Source organism: Eleginops maclovinus, chromosome 3 (assembly GCF_036324505.1).
Source record: "Eleginops maclovinus isolate JMC-PN-2008 ecotype Puerto Natales chromosome 3, JC_Emac_rtc_rv5, whole genome shotgun sequence".
Taxonomy (NCBI): domain Eukaryota; kingdom Metazoa; phylum Chordata; class Actinopteri; order Perciformes; family Eleginopidae; genus Eleginops; species Eleginops maclovinus.
The window spans coordinates 8,445,664-8,468,620 of record NC_086351.1 but is presented as its reverse complement, the minus strand read 5'-3'; the positions used below and the strand labels follow the sequence as shown (position 1 = coordinate 8,468,620).

The 22,957-nt window shown below is 39.4% G+C and overlaps 3 protein-coding genes across 4 annotated transcripts in view; 1 reads left to right on the top strand and 2 right to left on the bottom strand.

Annotated features, from left to right (window-relative positions):
* LOC134861832 (inactive phospholipase C-like protein 2) overlaps positions 1 to 5,307 on the bottom strand; it is a 33,391-nt gene extending 28,084 nt beyond the window's left edge. Inside the window, exons 1-2 of the mRNA XM_063879366.1 lie at positions 5,006 to 5,307; positions 4,110 to 4,551 (exon numbers count right to left, since the gene is read on the bottom strand). Coding sequence (XP_063735436.1) covers positions 4,110 to 4,358 — 249 coding nt within the window. The 5' untranslated portion in view covers positions 4,359 to 4,551; positions 5,006 to 5,307. The remainder of the gene's footprint in view (positions 1 to 4,109; positions 4,552 to 5,005) is intronic.
* Positions 5,308 to 9,689: 4,382 nt separating this feature from the next.
* LOC134862157 (cysteine-rich venom protein pseudecin) lies at positions 9,690 to 12,418 on the bottom strand. Its single transcript, XM_063879898.1, has 6 exons — positions 12,313 to 12,418; positions 12,041 to 12,131; positions 11,563 to 11,705; positions 10,597 to 10,685; positions 10,351 to 10,433; positions 9,690 to 10,238 (listed from the first exon to the last, which is right to left on the bottom strand). The coding sequence occupies exons 1-6, from the start codon at positions 12,322 to 12,324 to the stop codon at positions 10,102 to 10,104; spliced, it is 555 nt and encodes a 184-aa protein (XP_063735968.1). The 5' UTR covers positions 12,325 to 12,418; the 3' UTR covers positions 9,690 to 10,101.
* A 6,379-nt stretch (positions 12,419 to 18,797) lies between these two features.
* LOC134861893 (raftlin-like) overlaps positions 18,798 to 22,957 on the top strand; it is an 87,080-nt gene continuing 82,920 nt past the window's right edge. The window contains exon 1 of one of the 2 annotated variants that reach the window (XM_063879477.1): positions 18,798 to 19,244. The gene's annotated coding sequence lies outside the window, so the exon portion shown is untranslated. The remainder of the gene's footprint in view (positions 19,245 to 22,957) is intronic. The other variant, XM_063879476.1, reaches the window with a different exon arrangement.

Here is a 22,957-nt window from a genome sequence, read left to right as displayed (position 1 = left end):
AAAGTCAGCTAGCAGCACAACAGTCCATTTTTACCAGGCCCAATACCACGAGTAAGGCTGCAACCATAGCTTCTTATCGTGTATGTCGTGTTCTTGCAAAAGGAAAGAAATCTTTCAAGGATGGTGAAATTGTGAAGCGTTCATGGAAGCCGCAGATGCGCTTTTTGCCGATTAAAAAAATCGAAAGGAGATTGTGTCTGCTATTCAGGATGTGCAGCTATCAAGAAATTCTGCTACACGGCGATGCGAGGGAATGGCAGAGGATGTTGAACAGCAATTGAGGAATGATATTGACACATGTGAGTGTTTTTCTCTGCAATTCGATGAATCCACTGATGCTGTGGATGTGGCTCAGGTTTGTGTGTTCATTAGAATGGTTTTCGGCAATATGAGTGTAAAAGAAGAGCTGCTGACCATTTTGCCTCTGAAAGGGCACACAAGAGGCACAGATTTTTTTCAGGTTTTTATGGAATTCGTTCGTAAGAGCAAGTTGCCCCTCTTCAAACTCATCTCCATTACAACCGATGGGGCTATCAGCAATGATTGGACGTACTGCTGGGTTCATTGGATTGTGCAAACAGTCTGAATCTTTCCCGGATTTCCTGAATTACCATTGTATAATTCACCAGCAAGGGTTGTGCGGGAAGATTGTAAATTTGAAAGACGTGATGGATGTGGCTAACAAGATTGCCTGTTCGGGCCAGGAGTCTGCAGAGGCGATTATTCTGTGCGGAACTGGGGGAGACCGGTGCACAGAACTGCTGCTGCACACAGACGAAAGGTGGCTCAGCAGAGGTACATTTCTGGAATGGTTTTCTGAATTGTTGCCCGAAATTAAAGAATTTCTGAAACGTTCAAACCATGCTGAATATGCACAGCTAGAAGACAGTCAGTGGCTCTTGGATTTAGCCTTTCTTACTGATCTGACTGACAAGCTCAATAACTTGAATCTAGAGCTGCAGGGTAAGAACAAACACATCATCAACATGATCAGCTCCGTGAACACCTTTAAAAGCAAGTTACAGCTGCTATCAAGCAGGTTGCAACAGTGTGATCTGCGGAACTTTCTACACATGGACACAGAACTTCAGGGCAAAGACTGTGCAGAGCTTGAGAGTGCACGTTATGATGATCAAGTGCAAAGCATCTTGTCAGAATTTGACAGGCGCTTTACTGACTTTGCATCCATTGAGCCTGTTGTCAGTTTTCTCAGTTTTCCATTTGGGGAAAATATAGATGTGGATTGTATAACGTCCAAAGTGGCATCACTCTTCAACCTGGATAGCGGTGCCATTGAGCATGAGATCCTCACACTAAATAATGACATTGAGCTCAAATCAAGAGCTACACCTGACACAAATGTCCAATTCTGGAATCTAATGCAGAAAGAGAAGTACCCCAACCTCAGACCAACTGCAAAGAATTTGACTGCACTTTTTGGATCAACATATTTGTGTGAGTCTGCCTTTTCACATAACAAATCATTAAGTCAAAATACAGATCCACCATGACTGATGACCACCTTGCGGCCTGCTTACGGCTGGCACTCAGCTCCTACTGTCCGGACTATGAGAGACTAGTTTCCTCCTCTCAGTGCCAGAAGTCCCACTGAAGTAGATAACCACTTTTCCAACTTAAATTAGGCATTGTATTAATTGGGTTGTATGTTGTTGTGTTGTTACGGGCCAGTCCTAGGCCTACAACGTACATTTACTTCAATAAATGTATTATTATTGTTAAAACTTGATCTTTGTGTCAGAAAATTGTGTTATTATATAGGTGCACAATTAATTGTGGCTACGCTATGGCTTTCGATATGGCTTAGTAGATCTCGACACACTATCAACTTTAAAAGTAGATCTTGGTTCAAAAAAGGTTGGGCACCCCTGTCTTAGAGTTAACTTAACATGACATTAATTTATGGCTTCAACCAATCGGAAGTCTCTGCTGTGACTCACTTGCTGTGTATTTGTGTGTGCTGTGTTGCTAAAGAAACCCCAGAAAATCCTTTAAAGCTGACTTGTGCACTTCACTTTTTTCTAATGTCCTGTCATAAAGGCTTTGATTGTCGTAATATGGCACTTATTTAAATCTAAATCATTGGGCATTTTAAAATGAGTTCTTGCCTGCATGGATACCCGGGCACTAGACAACCATGAAAGGGTTTTCGTGTTTTATAAAGAAGCCTTTCGTTGTTTCCTCTTTCAAAAAAAAATGATTTGAGTTTAATCCCAAATGTCCTCAAAAAGGAGAGAACAATCTAAATCTATTGTTCAAATAAGCCTTCACATGTTTCCACAGTCTATTGCTCACAGAAGTGAACACATCATTGAAACAAATCACACTCAAATGGCCTGGGAACTGAGACAGCTTCTTGTGTATCGAGGGATTACTTGGAACGTTACAAGATAGAAATGTCAATATAACCCCATCAATCTCCAGGCAGAGGGCACATCTAAGTTCAGCACCTACAAGGTGCCAAGAATGTGTTGCCAGTAATACCTGCTGATGAAACGGTGTGCAGCTGAGCCCCGTCCACTGCCAGAGACTGTACCAAAAGCTGGCAAATCTCTCTAAAACATCAATACCTAATAATCGTCTTGATTGCGCACATGGTAAATTATTAAAGCCACCAACTTCCCTTAAACACACCAGACTTTGCATATTGAAAAGTGCTACTCGAGAAATTCCTTACGCTCATGCATTTAAATTTTAACTGGGCCTAAAGGGAATAAAATTCCTGAGTCTGACTACTAATTTACTGACCTCTAAACGCCAAATGCAAACAACATCAAATAAGAGGTGTCCACTTCTGACATCTCTTTCAGGATAGGATTGCTATACTACGGTTATGTTCTGTGGGGAGAGACTAGAGTAATGGTGAAGATAATTTAAAGATTAATCTTTAGTTTAGTCAAACAAAGACACTTCTCTTCACCTTTTTCAAACGTATTCCTTTACAAGTACATGGCTGACATGACAGCCAAAGCAGTAGAGGCTGTGACCGTATAGTATAGTGTTGCTGACATGATCTACAGACGGTGTTTCAAAGGCTTTCAACATACAGTAGATCGATGCAATGCAAGGAAGTGTCGTCATCTTTGTAAAACCTCAAGCAGTACAGCCAACGTTCCCACCAGTGAGAGGAGTAAAGTAAAGTGCATATTCACAAATCAGACTAACCAAATAGTCTAAAAACATTAACCTGTTAAAAGGTGTGTTGGTTATTTGTATACTCCTCTGAAACAGTTATGCAAAACACCCAGGATCAGCACCTGGAGCAGGTTAAGCCTGGAGTGGCTGTCAGGGATATTCTTTAGTTTGCTAGGTTTCTTTTTTTATGTTACAAATTAGATTTGTATCACGCTAACAGTATGCAACACAAACAATGTTAAGGCAGACCCTATCAATAAATCTGTGCAAATGTTAAGTCAAGATACAGAACATTTAGGAGCCCTGCATAATCATGTATTACCAGTAGTCAGTGTCAGTATCATGCTACATTGCTGCAGTACTGAACAGACTGAACTGTAAGTTTACAGATATGGTATGGTATTCACTGTCTTTGCTGTTGAATTGTCTTTGAAAACATTATTCGTGTGTGCAGTCTTTATTTAAAAATATATCTGAAAAATGTCTGTTTTAGCATCTGTATTATTGCTATAATTGACATTTAAACCACATGCTTCTTACTGTCTTCTCACTGCATTACTATTCTACATCTCTGCTGCTACTACATTTCTCCCTTCTGGAAACAATAAAGAGAATCCCATCTTATCCTGTCTTTACAGGCATGTACACAAAGCTACATTACTGGCATCATATACGAAGAAGTTCTGCTGTACTTCTGTGCAAAATATTGACACAAAGTACAGGATGTGCTTCTGGTGTTCACATTACCGGCCTCTATTGTGAAAACCACATTGAACTGAAATGTAACGTGTAACCATGTTATAGGCGAGGTTAATAACAAGCAGCAAAAGAAGATTAATTGAAATAGAGCAAGGGGGTTTGGATTGTCTCTCCCAACATACATGTCCGGTGTAGATGTGCAAGCTAGCTTACCATAATGAATGACAAAACCCGGAGACTTAAACTTCAATGTTTACCTTGATAATGCTGCTCCTGCGTGGTATTTCTGATTTGCCATCCAATCCCACAGAGGTGTTGGCGGTTTCCCCGGCTTGGTTGCCAGGTGCGACGATGGATCCTGAACCGACCATATTTTCTGATATCCCACAATCTCCATTCAAGACGGACACTTCGCAATGCGTCTTCCCAGCTGCTTCGTCGCTGGGCACGGCCGTATCCTCAAGATTCAATGGAGGCAGGCGGCCGTCCTCCCCAAACTCCGCCATAGGCACTTCGAGCACACACACAGGCACACAAGCTGCTGGGTAGCAAAGCCTTATGATTCGCTTTACTCCAATTTCCTGCGTTGCGTATTGCCCTGTTTTAACATTTGCACGCGATTATTCTGCCATATCATCTCTCGGTGCTCATATCTGTCAGGTTCCTACAGACAGAGGGGCTTGCTCCGTGCACTGTGCTCTGTAAAGAGAAACCCCGGTGATTAGCATAATTAAGCAGCATGACATTAGTAACAGAAGATATTCACAGCAATTCAGCGCTGTGAAGCCATACGAAGGAGAAGCGTTCACATGTTGTGTTCACTGAAAGCGGATGTAAACTTGAGTCAGTGAACGATGTCAATGTAAATGCAGCACGATACAACGCATACACCCGACGTGCTTTACTATGTGTTCAGGCTTTGAAGCATTTTTCAATAAGTTTCCCGTTTGTAGCACACTTCAACCGTGTTCACTCCACAGAGCAATCCATTGTTTTGCTTTAAACCGTTGTAAACCCAACCTCTTCAGTATGGCAGCAATCCGTAACGTTAAGAAAAATAATATTAAAAGCATGTTAAGTTATCAGTTCAGTCAACTCTGCAACACAACTCACGATTAGCCTACTGTAACACACGGAATATGTTTGTACTTGCCTTGTTTCTCCATGGGCTGGACGGTCTTCATAAGTTGTTGCAGCAACTAAGCAAACAGACTGACTGCCGTTTGCTGTCTATGTGCTGAGCTAGGAAGCTAACTCGCTAGCTAGCTCTGTGAAGTTAGTTTTCCAAGCCAAAATATAAGTCCATTCAAAACAACCCTGTGTTGTTACCCTGGTTTCGCAAACGGAGTAATTCCCTCCCCCATCAGTCAATCTCAACAGTGAAAAAGAAAAACGACACTTTGCATAATACGTTACATCTCCATAAACTAAACCGTCGCTTAGAGACTCGTAACTAAGGAACACAGTTGTGTATGTCTCGTGAACGCGCGGCGCAACACCCAAAACAGGCTGTGTTGTCAATCAAACCTAATTTTTTTTTTTTGCCGACTGACAAGAAACGCCCCTTTACTTTCTGCAATACAAATAAACCCGGATACCGAGTTCAACATTTCGCGTGCATTCATTGTGGTATCTTAATATATACCTGTAACTGTGTTAATATACATTTTGATCGTATTGGCATAGGGAAGGTGGTGTAAAGTAGCTAAGTAGATTTACTCAAGTACTGTGTTTAAGCACAGTTTTGAGGGACTTGTACTTTACTTCAGTATTTAAATGTGTTGCTTTCTATACTAAAAATCAGAGTAAATCGTGTACTTTTACTTGACTACATGTATACGTTAAATTACTTTGCAGATTTGGATTAATGATGTGAAATACAAACACTTACATAAGACTTAAATTGCACCTGGAATACAATGCACAGGCTACTCTGCAGCATACAAAGTGGGTAAAACTAGCTTCAAGGTTTCAAGGTTTCAAGGTTTTATTTGTCATATGCACAGCAGATACAGCGTATATGTTGGCAATGAAAATCTTATGTCGCGTGCTCCTCCAACAACTCCACATACATGGTGCAAATAAGATAAATAAAATAGTGCAAAAAGAGAGAAGAATATTTACAATAACAACAATAAAGATTTGAGGATGTGAAATATATACATATGTGGAATACATTGAAAGTATTTAAACACTTTACACTGTTGAATGAGGAGGTATGGGCAGATGCATATATTGTGTATAGCAGATGTATATGGCAGATATGTATAATATATAGATATGTGTACTATAAACAGATATGTATGGCAGATGTGTATAATATATATATATATATATATATATGTATGTGTGTACTATAAAAAGATGTGAGTAGACATTCACACAGCTCAGGAGTTCAGCAGTCTTATAGCCTGTGGTATAAAACTGTCTCTGAGTCTGGTGGTCTTGGTCCGGATGCTGCGGTACCGTCTGCCAGACGGCAGCAGACAGAACAGATTGTTGCTGGGGTGATTGGGGTCCTTTAATATCCTACCGGCCTTCTTCCTACACCGCTGGGTGTAGAGGTCCTCCATGGATGGCAGCTCCGTCCTGGTGATGTGCTGAGCAGTTTTCACCACCCTCTGTAGAGTCTTACGGTTGAGGGCGGTGCAACTGCCATGCCAGGCGGTGATGCAGCCAGTCAGGATACTCTCGATGGTGCACCTGTAGAAGTTGCAGAGTATCCTGGAGTCCATGTTGAACTTCCGCAGCCTGCAGAGGAAGAAGGGCCGCTGTCGAGCCGTCTTGGATATGACCCTGGTGTGATGTGTCCATGTCAGGTCCTCACTGATGTTTACCCCGAGGAACCTGAAGCTGCTGACTCTCTCCACAGGAGTCCCGTCGATGGTGATGGGTGTGTGTGCCTCTCTCTGCCTCTTCCTGTAGTCCACAATCAGCTCCTTTGTTTTGCTGACGTTGAGATGGAGGTTGTTGTCCTGGCAACAAGATGTCAGGGCTCTGACCTCCTCTCTGTACGCCGTCTCGTCGCCGTCTGTGATCAGGCCGATGACGGTCGTGTCGTCAGCAAACTTGATGATGGTGTTGGAGCTGTGTGTGGCCACGCAGTCGTGCGTGAACAGGGAGTAGAGGAGAGGGCTGAGCACACAACCCTGAGGGGCTCCGGTGTTGAGGGTCAAGGTGGAGGATGTGATGTTCAGGTGGAGGATGTGATGTTCCTTTGCTGCACCTTTACCAGCTTTGATAACACTTTAATGCATCAATAATTATAAACAAAATATATAATACTCTGAAAAGGGCACATTTGAATAATGACTACTTTTAGTTTTGGTACTTTAAGTTTATGTTGATGCTAATACTGTTGTACATCCTACACATAGTTTTACATAAGTACAAGATCTGAGTACTTCTTCCATTGGGGTTTCTTGATAGGTGTGTGTTTCTTTGTATACATTTTGATCATATAGGGACAGGTGGCTTTAGCATATGAACCAATACCATAGCATTCAGTTAAAAATAGTTTGCAATCCGTGTTAGTGGGACTTTTAAATGCATAGGCTACATCAAAAAAATAAAAATCATACAGCACACAACTAAAAAGAAAAACTTCAAAACAGTCTTAACGTGAATACATGTTACAAACAGCAAAGAAGTCAACAAGAAAATGCATTCAAAACAACACAAAAGTCAACATGAAGAGGAATATACATAAAAAAATATCACATTATCCAATAAGAACAACATTTCAAAACATAAAAGATGTTTATTTTGAAACATTTCTGAATATGCTCAAAATTAAAGCCTAATTGACAATAGTTATATTAGTAAAAGGCAGATCACAGAAAAAAGATCTTCTTCTTGCTCTTGAACAGAACAAGAAGGAAAGTTATACTGAAAGCGCTAATGGGTTAAAACGCAGACCTCACTGGGTCTAAACCATGGGGGTAAACCAATATACGGCCTAATTAAAGGCTTTATATACAACTTTACTTCTTTTCTGCATTTAGTGGCTGTAGAACATCTCCTTTTTTGTATTATTAATAGTGTTGCTTTTGATGTAAGCTTTACTTAGAGCCTACTTATGACATCTCTCAAGGACAGCCTTTATCTCTTAGAAGGGCTCATGTGACATTTCAGTTTCCAGTCACATTGTGTCAGGTCTTCCTCTTTATGTAGAAAGTGCTTTGAGATGATTTACCAACATCCATGGTGGAGTAATATCCTTCTCTTAAAAACTGCCTCTTGTGCTCTTTTTGTGCACATTAACCTATGTGACCGAAAAGAGTTATAACATCAAGTATCAATTCTTAAAGATGGCTTTGAAGTATTAGCCACACATGGTAGAACACATATCCTAGATGTAGTTCATATAGCCTATACTATATCCTCTTGTATTGGAGACAGAGAGAGTTAGTGATGAGGCATAACATTGTTCTACATGATTTAATGCATGTTATTCATAGACCACTGGTTCAGATGAAGGCAGATACACTAAACACTAAGGAGGGGAAAAAGCAGGATGTATGGGGAGCTGTACAACAGAGCCATCTGCTGGTCTACAAGTGGTGTTGATGCTTTTTTGTTTTTGAACAGTGCAACTATTCCTAAAAGGATGTGTATATCCTTTTTGAAAAAATAACTGCCAAAGTTGATCTTTTTAGCCAAATGTCATTATCTAGGCCTTTTCATCATTAAGCATTGTCCAATTTTGACAGTTGGCCTATGTCGTTGTTAAAATGTAAACTAGAGTGATTTTCTGAGGCCCGAAGAAGTTTGCTTAACCAATAATTCTCTAGAAAAAAAGGCACATTTGTTTTTGCTGTTCCTGTTTCTCCAGTCCTGTTAGCTATATTGCAACCCAACAGATGTACTGTGTCATACAAAGCGTTGCAGAGTTCGTGGCCCCCAGGCTTTTGACCATGAGACCATTAATTTATTCAACGTTAATATTTAAAGAAATCACATTTCAGTCTTGACAAAACAAAAATGCTGCAAAAGTTGCAGTGCTGTGATGATAGTTTCCCCTCTTGCATTCATGCATAAGTAATGTGTATTATATCAACATGTATGAAACTAGCTGTATAACTTTGTTTCATACTGAAGCCAATAGCACAGAATATCAACAACATTTATCATTTTAGTTGTTGAATTGAAATTCTTCCAAGGGGGCAGAATAAGCCATCTTGAAAATGTAAGATGGCAAAACATTTAGAGATTTCAATCCATGTCTCTTGCTCCAGAATGTCTTATCTTTGGTGTCACTTATTATAATGTTCAAAATGGGATATAGTACAGAAGTAGTGTGTGTGATTAGGGCCCAAGAAATGTCTTTGCAGTAGTTTGAAAGTGCAAAATGTATATATAATATCATTTGATATGGGAATATCACTCTTGACATTCATATCAACCAACTGTCAATTGTCTGTTGAACTTCACTGAGCAACTTCACCATTAAAAATATGTTACTGTTGGCTGCTGCAAAAGTGAATAGGCAACTTTACCACAGCACTGGTTGCCCTAACCTAATCCCTGTTAGAGCATTGCTGTTGTTCGGATCAGCAGATGTATGTTTTTCTTTGGCCACTTGGTGGCAGTGCAACAATCTTTAACATTAAGTTATTGTCAGTTTATAAAGTTGACTTGTTAAACATGATCCCAAGTAATTGTCTATTTACACAATCAGCTCACAAGGAGAAGCATGAGCAGTCATTGCAAATCGTGAAGCTTTTTGGACTGACACTGTTGATGTAACTATAAACTAAATTGTCAACTAAATCATTTATAGGTTTCACTTTAATTAACCAGAACGAACAACATACATTGACTTAAATAGCCTTTATTGTATGATTATTTGTATGATTCATATTCTTGATACATATTATCTTGAGCTTGGGTGGATTAATAGTTAAATTATATTTTCTGCTTGAGCTGACACATTTTTGCAAATTTTAATGTTAACACCAAAGTACAAGATATGACAAACTTCAAGGTTGTGGAGGTTAATTAAAATACAACAAAAGAATAGTTTGGATACTTCTGATAAAGAATCTGTAGGCGTTATATTTTAAACCCCTCCTAAAACAATCTCAAACTTAATGCAATCAGAGCAAACTATATTTTTTCTTGTGTCATTAATATATCATCATAAGCTTGAATGGATTATACGTAAAGTAGAATGCTTTGTAGACAGATAATCAATAAAGATGTAATTGATCTGAACATTTTGAGGACTGCAGATTCAAGGGCTGATCTTTAGGCGATTGGAATGATTTCAGTGGTACATTCGCATGCAGCTGGACACCAGGCTTTCACCAACACATTGGTGCATCCAAACAATTTTTTCAAGGTTGGACAGTTGATGTATTTGTTGATGAAAGGGCATGGGTTGGCTGTAATGAAACAATTATATGTTAGCTCATTGTCTTCTTTTTTTTTTTAGTAGATGATATTTTTTATACAAAGAACCCAGAGTGTATATTTGTCATAGCATGTTTTACTTACTGCAGAGTTTGTCTACACAGTCATTGGGACAGGAATCACACGTGGGTCCCTCTTTATAAGGTGACCAAGTCCTGAAGTTTCCTCTGTTGAACAAATGATTAACAGTTGTTTACCCAACTTCAAGCCATTCAGTAATACATAGACATTTAGTCTTTTTTTCCACCACCGTTAAGCTCTCTCCAGAAATCACATGCATAGCAAAGTCTAGAGTTTTATGGGTATGAAAGGTAAATGAGGATTACATACGCTCGGTAATAATGGCAAGCATAGAAATAGATGCTGTTGCGGCACAATTTCACGCCACAGCCAATTTTGTAGGAGCTGCTCCACACCACCTGACAACAAAAATAAAAAAAGGGACTGTCTTCAGTGGCACTCTAATAAGGAAAATCTTAAACAGTGATGCCTATTGTTTGTTCAAACAGGGCAATGACTTGTTTTGTATAATTTTGATTTTGATTTTTATTGTTGTGTGGTTGTATTTATCGTGACAGTTTAAAATTGGACATGAAAGAAAATGGCTATTTGTTTTTAGCTGAAATACAAACATACATTTTCTGTCAATGGTGGAACACAACAAAATGCTATCTTTAATTTGAGGGGTGAAACCAGAATTGGTCACATTTATTTGTACAGATAATTCACCATAAAATGTTTATTGTTTAAGGAACAAAAAAAGACTCTTCAAAAGCTATGATCCAAAAGAAACGGTCAATCTGTCATGAATCCTTATTGAGCCCTTAATCTATCAAACTTCTTTCCTATTCTCTCAGATTTGGTCTCTACCAACTCCTCAGGCAAAGGTCTAGATTTTCAGCTGCAAAATTCTCTAATTTGGTGAATTGCCTTTTTCTCTAAAAGCAGCTCCCTCTTTTCTAGCTACAAATGACACATAAGATGTCTGAGAATCTAACGAAACTGTACAATTGTGGGATGAAAAAACTAAAAAAAAAGTGGGCAGAAAGACTCTAAAACTCTTTCCTGAGCTCATGGGAACTACAAAGTCTGAGGATAATTCTCTCAAGATAAATCAATATTACATTAAACTTTAACAATGGGTATTACTCCAATATTAAAAATAATGAATTAAAAGTAGTCATCCAATAACAAAGTAGCATCATTAAAAGTGATGGCATTGCTGCTGACACAAGGTCACAATGTAGGCCTACTTTATCATCTGCTATTAGCTTTGTCAACACATTGCTGTGTTACCTGTGTGTAGTGACCAACAGTTTTGCCGTTGGTGGAGCCATGTGGATACAGGTAGCGTGAAACTTCAGAATGCCAGGCTTTGATGACGTCAGTCCACGGGTAAGGTTTGGAAGCATAGTACAGATTCTCACCTAATTCATATCCTGCTCGTTGGTGGGAACACATGGCAGCACTGATTAATGGGTGTATGCAAACACACAGTTTTAATTTCCACGTCCCAGTAGATGAAGAAATGTATGTAAAACAGGGTTCATTAAAAGACCTATTGATGATAACATATCCTATTCCAGATAGTTCGTTATTAAAAGAAAGACGGCAGATAGCATAATGTTCACTGTGATTGATAATCAATCACAAGGTCATTTGGGTCAAAGAGAACCTTTAAACGGATGCACATCTGAGGTATTATTTAAGGTCCTGGCATATGTGGAGCAAGATAAGAAGAAACACTTAAAGAATAAAGGAAGAAAAAATATACCATTAATCATGCGGGTGCTGGGTGCTCCATGAGCCAGATCACATTGGTCAACCCATGCCTGAGCACTGGCTGCTACCTGGTCATCATAGCTCTGTATGAGAGAAAAAAAACAAGATCAATATTTTAGTTTCAGGACACCCACAAACATAATTGTGCTGAAGAACTCACCTATTTTTTTTTCATTCACACAAACAAGGGAAAACAAAAGCTTAGATTTATTAGCGAATATTATCTGAGACACTTTGATTGTGTGAGAACAAAGAGGGACTGACCATTTGCAGCATGTCAGAAGCAGTAGGCTCAACTGCTCTCCTTAATTGATTGTGATAGTTAACGATCTCAGCCTGAACTGCTGTGTTGTCTGGGCAAATGTCTGCACACACAGAGAGACACATATACTGAAAACCAATGTGTAAACAACAGATTAACGATAATACATTGGTATTTACTCTGTTTGCTTAATATCTAGGCTATGACTCACACATATCCTGGTTTAATGATTCTGAAATGGCTTGACATTACAAAAGAATAGAGAGGGTTTTACCAAATCCTTTAATCGTATTGGGAGACTTATTGGCATGGTCTCGGTTTATACTGGAAAATGAAATAGCTCTTCAAACACGCCTGATGGTGTTTACATTGTGCTTACCTTGCTGTGGATGCACCACGGTACAGAAAGGTTCATTTGGAAAGGGGAAAAAAAGGAGATAAAGAAAGAAGAATTGAGAAGAAAAAGTCAGATCCTTTTGTGAATCACAATTTGAATTAACTCATGAAGGGCAAAGAAGGGCACTGGAATGTATTATATTAACTTAATCAAAACTTTACTTTACCTAAATGTATAGCTTCAAAAAACAATCAGAGCCATGGAGTTTGAAGTGCAGTGTCAATCACCACTTATGCACTCAAATCAAACTGTCAAACAGCAGCACTGATCAAACAGGAACCAATATTCCGTCACTGTATTGCCAATTTCTCTCCTCAACTGATTTCAGAAATAAATATACTGTAGGTGTACCATTTATGTGTAAAAAAAAAAGAAGTGTCATCCAGACAGCGGGCAGGGTTATCAACTTTGGTAGGCGCCTCAAAGTAGTTTCTTATTATATGTTCATGTAAAAGCTTATTCTGAAAACTACACCACAATATGTGTGTCTAAAATATACTCAAGAAACTACTCCAGTTGAGTTTTAGCACTTAAAAACTGTTGTACTGAAGTACTGTACCTGAGTAAATCATCTGCATTACATAATGTAGAACCATTCTCTATAACGTTCATACTTATTATATTTACCACTTACATTCACATTGCATGCTGAGTGCACTGCAGAGTGCGTCACGGTCAAGGTGTAAATCAGGAACACAAACATTTTCCTAGGAAAAAGAAAGATTTAGTAAGATAAAGTAGGATTGCAGAAAAATACTTCCTGTCACATGTTTAGGAAAAACAGTTTTATTATGTATTATAAAATTAGAATAAATTACTTTTTAAAGTTTAATTGATTCCACTTTGAAACAGAATAATAGTTATTATTATACGAAGAAAAACAACTAAAATAAAGTTTACACAAATATCATGATGTGTAAATGACAGGTTCTTCCCTTTATTGCTTGATATTTTGAAGATAAAAATCAATTTTTATCTTCAAAAGTTAGAAAAAAAGGCTGAAAGATATGTTACCTTCGAAGTGTGGACCTTACCTGCTCTTGGGTATTCATGAGATGGAGGTGAGTTTACACTTTCCTCTCCCTCCTTTTATATATCCAGCTTGGTTGCCAACTATAGTCTTAGATATAACACATTCCCCTCTGGCTGCTAATGATGCAGGAGTACCAGGGCTTTACACAATTGATGCTGGACAAAAACAAGTCTTTCATGCAGGACTGAAGAGGCTTTTTCTTTAAACTAGTGCAACACACAGAGTAAACAAGGAATTGTTTATCCCAAGGGTGTAGTACAGTGGTTCAAGTTTGCACTGCATAGAACAGAAAAGTGTCTGAGGTAAAGGTAAATAAAAGAAAAGGAGCATTTGTAGATTACAAAAAAAAGATCCGTGTGGTCCTGTATGTACATGGATTAAAGTCATACGGCTCATATGGGCTAGAGACGCACCCATTATTTGCTTTGGCACAAAATGCAGTATATCAAAAAGGTATAAGACTGTAAAAACGTTTCAAATCATGATATGCCAACTTAGACTTATCTTGAAGGAGATTTATAAGGTAACATCGGATAAAGAAAAAAAAAGGTTTTCATGATTTGTGATTGCCATTATGGGTTATAATAACCTTTAATAACATCCAAAGAAATAAAGACTTAACTGCAGTCCACAAAATATGATTATCACCAGGAGAGCAAAGAGCACTGATTATATTAATAAACAATATCTCAAAGATGATGTGTTCTGAATTAAGCGGATAATACTGCACTGGAAGACTACAATAAAGAGATTGTGTATCGCGTTCATCTAAATTACAGTCATCCAAAAAATTTGTAATACCCATTTTGGAATTCAAAAGTCATTACAGTGCATGCAGAATTAATTAATTATTGTATTTTATAGCATTTCCAGGAAGTTTAAGGTGTTGGTGTAGTTTATCTGTAGATTCATTTGTAAAAAATGACCTGTGATGCTCACATTGGTAGAAACTGTGCGAACAAAGCCATTTTGTTATCTTTGGCGAAACCTTGCACATTCATATCTGTTGACTCTTGGTTAATTGTCTTAATACACACTAACCATTATAATGCTATCACCTCTTTGCTTAATGCATACTTGTGTCATTAGACAGTACAATGGGCAGCTGGAGTCAAACAGTCTCCGTGGTCAAAAACAAGTTTTACTTGGAGCACGCTTACCTTTGAAGTCTTAATTTAATAGAGAGATTCCTTTGAAACATATTAGGTTAATTGTCTTCCACCAACGATAGCATGCCATTCCTTTATGAAGATGTTTTGTATGGATCAATAAAAACACTGACTAGGTGCTGGAGATGGAGACAATGAACTGTACATAACTGCATGGCAACAGGCATAAAAATAGAAATTGCCACTTCTCGAGACAAATGGCAAACATGGCTTAGAATGAAGATTTTTGATAAAGCTACAAGGTTTGAGAAGTGAGCTCCACATAAGCCGTAAACTAACATTACAATAGAAAAGGCAAACCACAGTCAATTTGTCCTGAAGTGTCAACAGTGTCAAATGTCTGCAGTGATCGATCTCATGGGTGTAGTTCTTCATGTACCACTGGCATTGTATACATTTGGATATGTTTTTCCTTGAACTATAACTCTTCCCATTAGGTGAGAATAAAGGCAGACCATTTGGAGTAATAGCCGCCATTATAGAGCAGAATGCTAGAGAACCCTGAGTGCAGTTACAGGCGGACACCCCGTGCTGAACACTGACAGCCTAATGTACGTGGCTCTGTGGAAATTATGCGAGAAAGGTTGAAGTCTTTTGTTGGAAATATGTTCTCGTTCGCCCCTGTTGCTTTACTCAGATGTCTAATCAGCGGATAAAAGAAAAAAACTTCTGAATGAATGCCCACTGCCAAAAAGTCCATACGGCCGTCTGGTTCTATTGAAAAGCATTCGAATGGTACAAGAAGTGCATACACTTGTACTGAAATTTTAAAGTAGCTTTAGTAGCTTCATTCTTTAATTATAAGTATGTAAGGTAGTATTTTTTATAACACATAAGACTATAAGACTTGGCACTTCAGCACAGAAAGCTATTGAGCTTTATTAGTTTTTTTCCATTATTCAGGCATTTCGGGCAAATACATATAAATATTTGTAATTTCGAATGTTCGTTTATTCAACAGAGCCAGGAATTACAAAATTAAACCAAAAGGGTATTTATTTTTTCTGTAGACCCTGGACACAAGTTACTGTACATACCGTCATTATCTCAAATGATTACTGTAAACTCAAAAGGTATTGAAATATGATAGACTATATAAGGATACAAGCAATTAGAAAACAGGGACTTTAACATTAAGTACCGTATAGGACGTTATCTGGTTCTAAATCCAATAGAAGTACATTTACTTCTGAGTGGACTATTTACACTACACTGGATCTATGGAACAATAAAGCAAAGCCACAAAGGAAGATTCTCGCCATTTAAAGACTTACTTTCCATTACAAACACTGGGGGGCACTGTCACATCTCTAGTCACCACGAAGACAGCTGAGGTCCAATGACAGAACCCATCTGTGATCTTTGTATAACATTTTAAATATAAAGATGCTGTGATTGAACAATGTAAACAATGTTTACAGCAGATCCAGGAGCATCATTTTGGGATGTGCCTTGTTCCAATCACACTCCCGTCCAAACAGCTGTCTTTCTGCAGCCTCAGACACTTATGAAAGACTGATCATTCAACAAACACAGAATGCACAACCACTATGCATGGCTTTCCATATTTACATTTGTCTCACATTATTTGTCACATTGTCCACCAAGTCACAAAACATTAAAAAAACACCTTATTTGGCCATAAACAAAAACGTGTTGAAGTGTGAGATTTGAGGATGACATCACGTCTGTCATTTTACAACATTTGCATGTTGTATACAATTTGGCATGTTTTTATAACTACTGGCATATCGGCAATTGTACTGTGGGTGATCATTAGTGTCATTCAGGCCTCAGCTCCGGGACGGCATCAGCATCTGTTAAATCTCGCTCTGTTTAAAGGGATGGAAAAGCAGTCAAGCAACCCGGTACCAATTTCACTTTCTTCTACTCTTTAAAACTGACACTGAGGTCTCTCCACGGGTGTTTCAAAGATATTATTTGCCAGAACTACCCTTTTTCATGTTAAGGTGATCTAATGCTAAAATATGCCCTTCCAAAATCTGATGGAAATTGCCCAGATCTAGATACACGTGGGCAGTTTCCACTTATGCTTCCAGAAAGAGTGATTAAAGCTTAATGGGGCTCCTGATGTGACAGCAAACAGAATTAAGAAATATCCGTCTTAAAAGAGACCTATCATTAATTTGGGGCCTGGAGATTCACATAGCAACATCTGAGCGACACAATAAGGGCTCTCCTTGAAAAGGCAGTTATGACTGTGGCAAATGAGCAAGTGAATCCCCCACTAGGCTAAAAAAGGTTTTGAGAAGAGCCCAATGTCATGAGTACATTTGTGTAAAAGACTAATAATTCTGATGACAGTATGTGAGGCACTTTATCAGTAATTATGGAAAACTCATCAAAAGACAAGTCCCCCCTTGTCTCTCTTGTTATTCAGCTGCATTACTCATATGTGTTGTTTCGTAAACAAAACAGTTTCTCAATAGCTAGCAAGGCTAAAAGAGTCACACTGTAAAAGATGCTCATTCAGCACCTTTAACTTACCAAAACAAAAACATCTTCATCATTTTGTCGTTGTAACAAAAAGGCTAAAAAAAAAAGCTGCATCATGATAAGATTCAAACTAGATGTGTTGCGTTCAGTACTCAAATTAAGGTACAACTGTTCAGTTAACTTCTGTTAGATGGACTAGCAAATAATCTCCACTATGTTCACTAGCTGGTTGCTAAGTTTAATAGTCAGAAAGGTGGTTCTTGTCAGGTGGTTTACGTTGTATTTATCAGACCTTTTCTGCTGAAAACGGCTGCCTTCATGTGGCTTACAACAAAACCAAAACTAACTAAAACTAAACCAAAACAATAACCTGAAAGACAGTAAAACCCCAGATTTGGGTTATAAATTTGACTATACGCCATCCCTTTTCGATTCATGTAGTCTTGTGATCCATTCTTAATATAAAAATATTGATTGTAGCTGTAGAAAGGCTGATACATATTCAACAATCAAAACAGTCATTGAATTCTGTGCAACACAGTCAGCACTAAACACCCAACCTGGGTCAAACCATAAAGTATTTTAGTGTGTCCATCAATAGATTCTAAGCATTGCAAAGAGTTAATGACAGTGACCGGATTTCAGCAGTGATGCGGATGTGTGCTTGCCTCGAGCGAGGATGCTCTGTAAGGACATGGATCTCAGCTGTTGTTGTCTTAAGCAGTAGTAGTTGTTGAGTAGGAAATCACAGTTTGTGTAACAGAAAACTCACCAGAGTGGTGGTCCCTCGTACAAACTGGCTTAAATAATAAATACAGAGCTATAGGGGGTCCTGACCTGGACATTTTAAATATGTATTACCACGACAGAGCAGTGAAATACAGAGGATTACACACACAAAACACACCCACACACATCTGTAACTCTTTACTCTTTTCATCACCAGGTTCGAAAAACACCATTCACAAAGCATGCACGTGTGTGTGTGTGTGTGTGTGTGTGTGTGTGTGTGTGTGTGTGTGTGTGTGTGTGTGTGTGTGTGTGTGTGTGTGTGTGTGTAGTGTTCATTGACTATGTGGCACAGCATTCTTCTGCTTTCTTTCTACTTCTCTCTATTTCTCTCTCAAACAAACTATTGATTTGTATTTCTGTCCGCCCCATCTTTCTTTAAGTCCTTCACTCCCTAAACAACACCCGTCACCCTTCCTCCCCTCCTCCTCCTTCTACCTCCTCTCTGTAACTCTGGTATTTCCCAGCGAAGCCCCCTCCTCACCTCCCCTCTTTTCTACCCCCTCCTCTCCTCAGATGGATTCTTCAGTCAGCCGAGTGGAACTGGTGCGGCTGCTGGAGAGATAGGCAGAGAGGCAGAGAGGCTGTGCTGAACAGACGCTGGGTCAGAGCGCTCAGTTGCTTCAGACAATCACAGGGGAGCGACAGAAAGACACAGGAAAAGACCGAGACCACATAGAAAGACAGATTTAAAAGAGAGAAAAGGGAGGGAGACAGGGGAGGGAGGTAAATATGTGACAGGATGTGGTTTCCCTGAGCTTGCAGAACATCGGTACACAGGCATACTTTGAGCATGACCTAAACACACCGAGCTTACAAGTGTGTTTTAGCTCCGTTTGCTGGCGAGGGGGAAGAAGAAGAAAACCGATGGAATTGCTGCTGCTGTGCCTGTAGACACTCTGGTTTGTCTGCTGTGTGCCGGAGGATTGTGTTTCCTTAAAGCCATTCAGCTCCACAGCAGTCAGCTCATCTGACAGGATCTGAACCAATTCTCCCTCCAAGTAGAATGCGTTTCTCTGCTGGAAGCTCTCCTCAAGTTGCTGTCTTCGTTCCCAAGCAGTGAACTTTTCAACAAGATTTGTGAAACAGGTAAGTTTGCTTCCTGTTTGTCAGAGCCTTAAACATGTGTATGAATTTGAACTTGGGGACAGATGTGTAACCGTACGCTCGCTTGACTCTCTGGACAGCAGCCACTATAAACTTTGAGTGCATGTTGGCAATTGTTTACCACAGAGAGTTGAGTTTATTAGAAGATGCCGCAAGCCACATGTAATGCTTCTGAGCCGTGAGTTAGAATACAAGCCCGCAATCCACTGCTAACACACAGACACACAGACACCACACAGACACACACACACACACACACACACACACACACACACACACACACACACACACACACACACACACACACACACACACACACACACACACACACACACACACACACACACACACACACACACACACACACACACACACACACACACATTCACGTGCTCCCAAGCAATCTCTGGCTATTCATCATGCACATCAGTAGGTCTGCTTGTTTTGAAGTCACATGCGTGATGGACGGTGCAGAGTGGGGCAGAGAATGCCAAAAATGTCTACCTGGATCCAATCATAGACCCTGACATTGTTTCAATATGTGTCCGGCTTACAGTATCACACCACTCCCACTGGTGAGGAGAGAGCGAGGGGAGTGTGTGATTTGTACTGTAGCTACTGTACTGTACTGTACTGAAGCGTATGGGTTTTCCTGTGTGTGTTTGAATGTGTACAGCATGTGTGCTTTATCCGTGTCTGTCTGTAGTGGATGTTTACATGCTGGGACTCCAGTGCATGAGTTCACCCAAGCATGCGTGCATTAACGAGAGAAGGAGGTTTAAAGGGAAAAACAAGTTGAGCGATGGCAGGAGGTGAAGGAAGGGCGGGGGAATGTCAGGGAGGAGGAAGACGAGGGCATGAGAGAGAGGAAAAGCCTGGGGAAGAGGGTAAAATGTGTGTGTGTGTGTGTGTGTGTGTGTGTGTGTGTGTGTGTGTGTGTGTGTGTGTGTGTGTGTGTGTGTGTGTGTGTGTGTGTGTGTGTGTGTGTGTGTGTGTGTGTGTGTGTGTGAGAGAGAGAAAGTGAGTGAGTGAGCCCAGTCTGACTGAACCACTGTTAATTAGTTCCAGCTGGTGAGCTGTGGAGCGTCGGGCTGCGATAACTCTGCTGTGGTGTTGGGTCAGGAGTTGCCTCTGTTTCAGTTTGTCTGCTGTCTCACACACAAACACATACACCCACATGTACAATTTATATGTACATGCACACACAAACACACATATACATAAAAATAAATATACAGAGATAAACACACATCCAGAGACATTACAAAAGGTTACCTAAAAGGCAAACAGCATATGGGCAGCAACACAAACACTGATACATGATTTGCTCAAACTCCCGCACACACAAAGAAAAGCATAACATTAACAAAAAAACACACATTTATGGAGGCTCACAAACATGTTAAACAAAAAGTCACCAGCAAAACATACAAGATGCAAATAAAAACACAACCACACAATATTAGAGTCAACACGTCGCTGACAAAAGCCTACTGTTAACACATTGCTAAGGGGAAAACAGCCCTGTGCTGTAAATGTGAATATGTGTAACATGGAGTTAACACATGCATAACCACACGTGAGTATGCATACATGCTACATATTCACATGACATGAGCGGACACAAGCACGCACGCACGCACGCACACACACACACACACACACACACACACACACACACACACACACACACACACACACACACACACACACACACACACACACACACACACACACACACACACACACACACACACACACAGGCACACACTCAACCCCACATAGCTGTATCCTACACTGGCTGCTTGAAATGTGGAAGTGATTGTGGTTTGGCCTCGCTACGCTCCAGAGTCATGTCGAAAAGGGAATCATAACACAGGGCAAAGGGTTAAGAAACCATTACCTTAAAGGGCAAATTCACTCATTTTCTCAGTCCTATGTTGCCATTGAACTATTTTGGGTTTTATTTGCTCTGGTTTGAGATAGTGTTATTGGAGATGTATAATGGCAACCAAATTCAATAGGGGTTAATGGAATTTCACTTCCATCAGTCAACCTCAGAAAAAGGCCTGCTAGGCATAGTGACCAAAATCAATTTATAATAAGTTATTAACCTTTACAAATGTAGACCTAGTGTGCTAAGCCTTTACGTTATGGTTTATTAATAATAAGAAGGGAAAATTACTTCCTAATGTTTGGTGGGAAGCTCATGTACCTTTATTAAGGATGTACTAGCATTTACAGAGATATTACAGTGACTCATTGCTGGGCTTGTAATAGGTTGGGGGGCCTACCACAAACCTGAAGCAACAGAGGGAAAAATATCTTGACTTTTAGTCTGTAGGATGCTTTGAGCTACACAATCACTACTACCTACACACCCCATGATGCAACTCAATGGCATCTTGGGTCTTTCTGACTCAAAAACACCCATTCATTCAAGTCACAGACATCTGGTTTCTTAACAATTGTTTTTGCAGGCTGAGTAATCTTTATGACTATTAAACTGAATTATTTGTACTCCTTTACTGGAGATTAATTACTAATTACAACTACAGTAGGCAATGCTTTATTTTTTTCATAGTTATAGCTACTGTACGAAGTGTCTGAAAACAGCCTGACTCATTTTCGTTTCGATTTTCCTTTTTTTCGGTTTATCTTTATACGCAGCTTGTGTTGATTTTCTTTCGCTCCAGTCTTTTAGCAAACACGTATTTTAATCAACTTGTGTTTGCTATCTGATCTGAGCCCAGAGAATCCCCCTGTGAGGTGTGAAATTTGATTAAGGTAATTGGCAAGCGTTCGATGGTGTAAACCATAAAGTGTACTCTTCACTGAGGATGTACAGACACCCAAAGACAGACACACAAAATATCAAAACATTTTAGGGTGCATCTAATTGAAAGGTAGTTATTTTTAAACCATCTTAATCTCATTCTACTCTCATTTGGTGCAGTGCCTGCTGGATACCGGAGAAACATTTGTACATGCTTCTCATTTGGGACATGAAATACAAACATATTAAGAGTTATATTTTGAAATAACATGCTTTAGGTTGACTTAAGTTAAGGTGGTTTTTCCACCGAAAATCGTAACAAAAAGTACAAACATTAGATAATGACAAAATATATGTCTTTGGTTAGCAGAAATGTCTGTATTTAAGAGATATACAGGGTTTAACTTCAGGTTCTTTATATAGTTTGGTGCCTATTGGATAGAAAATCCAGATTTTGGAGTGAAAAACTTTTGTTTTGGCATCATTATTGGCAGTAATATCAACTGTGGGCAGTAAACATGGCTGAATGACACTGTAGATAAGGCGTGAGTTTTGCAGTTCTCATGACAGGGTGTCATCATGAGTCCAGCCTTCGCTGAAAGTCTCACATCTTTTCCCTCTATAATTTTCAGTTATAAGATGTCCCGCAAAGACTATTTCCTCTCAATCCCGTGCTAGGTGACAGTTATCATGCTTTTGAAAATACTTAGTGATTCAAGCCTCTGGCAATGCCCTAGAATTAAGACGGCATATTAGGAGAAATGTTCCGGGCAAGACAGAAAACAAAAGAGCCGATATTCAGCAGGTTGTGTAGTAGCTTAGCAAAGAAAAGAACCCCCCCCCCCGTGATATTTCTATAAGGCAAATTGACTCCTGTTGTAATGGGTGGTCAGGAAAATTGCAGCAGTATTGATTTGGT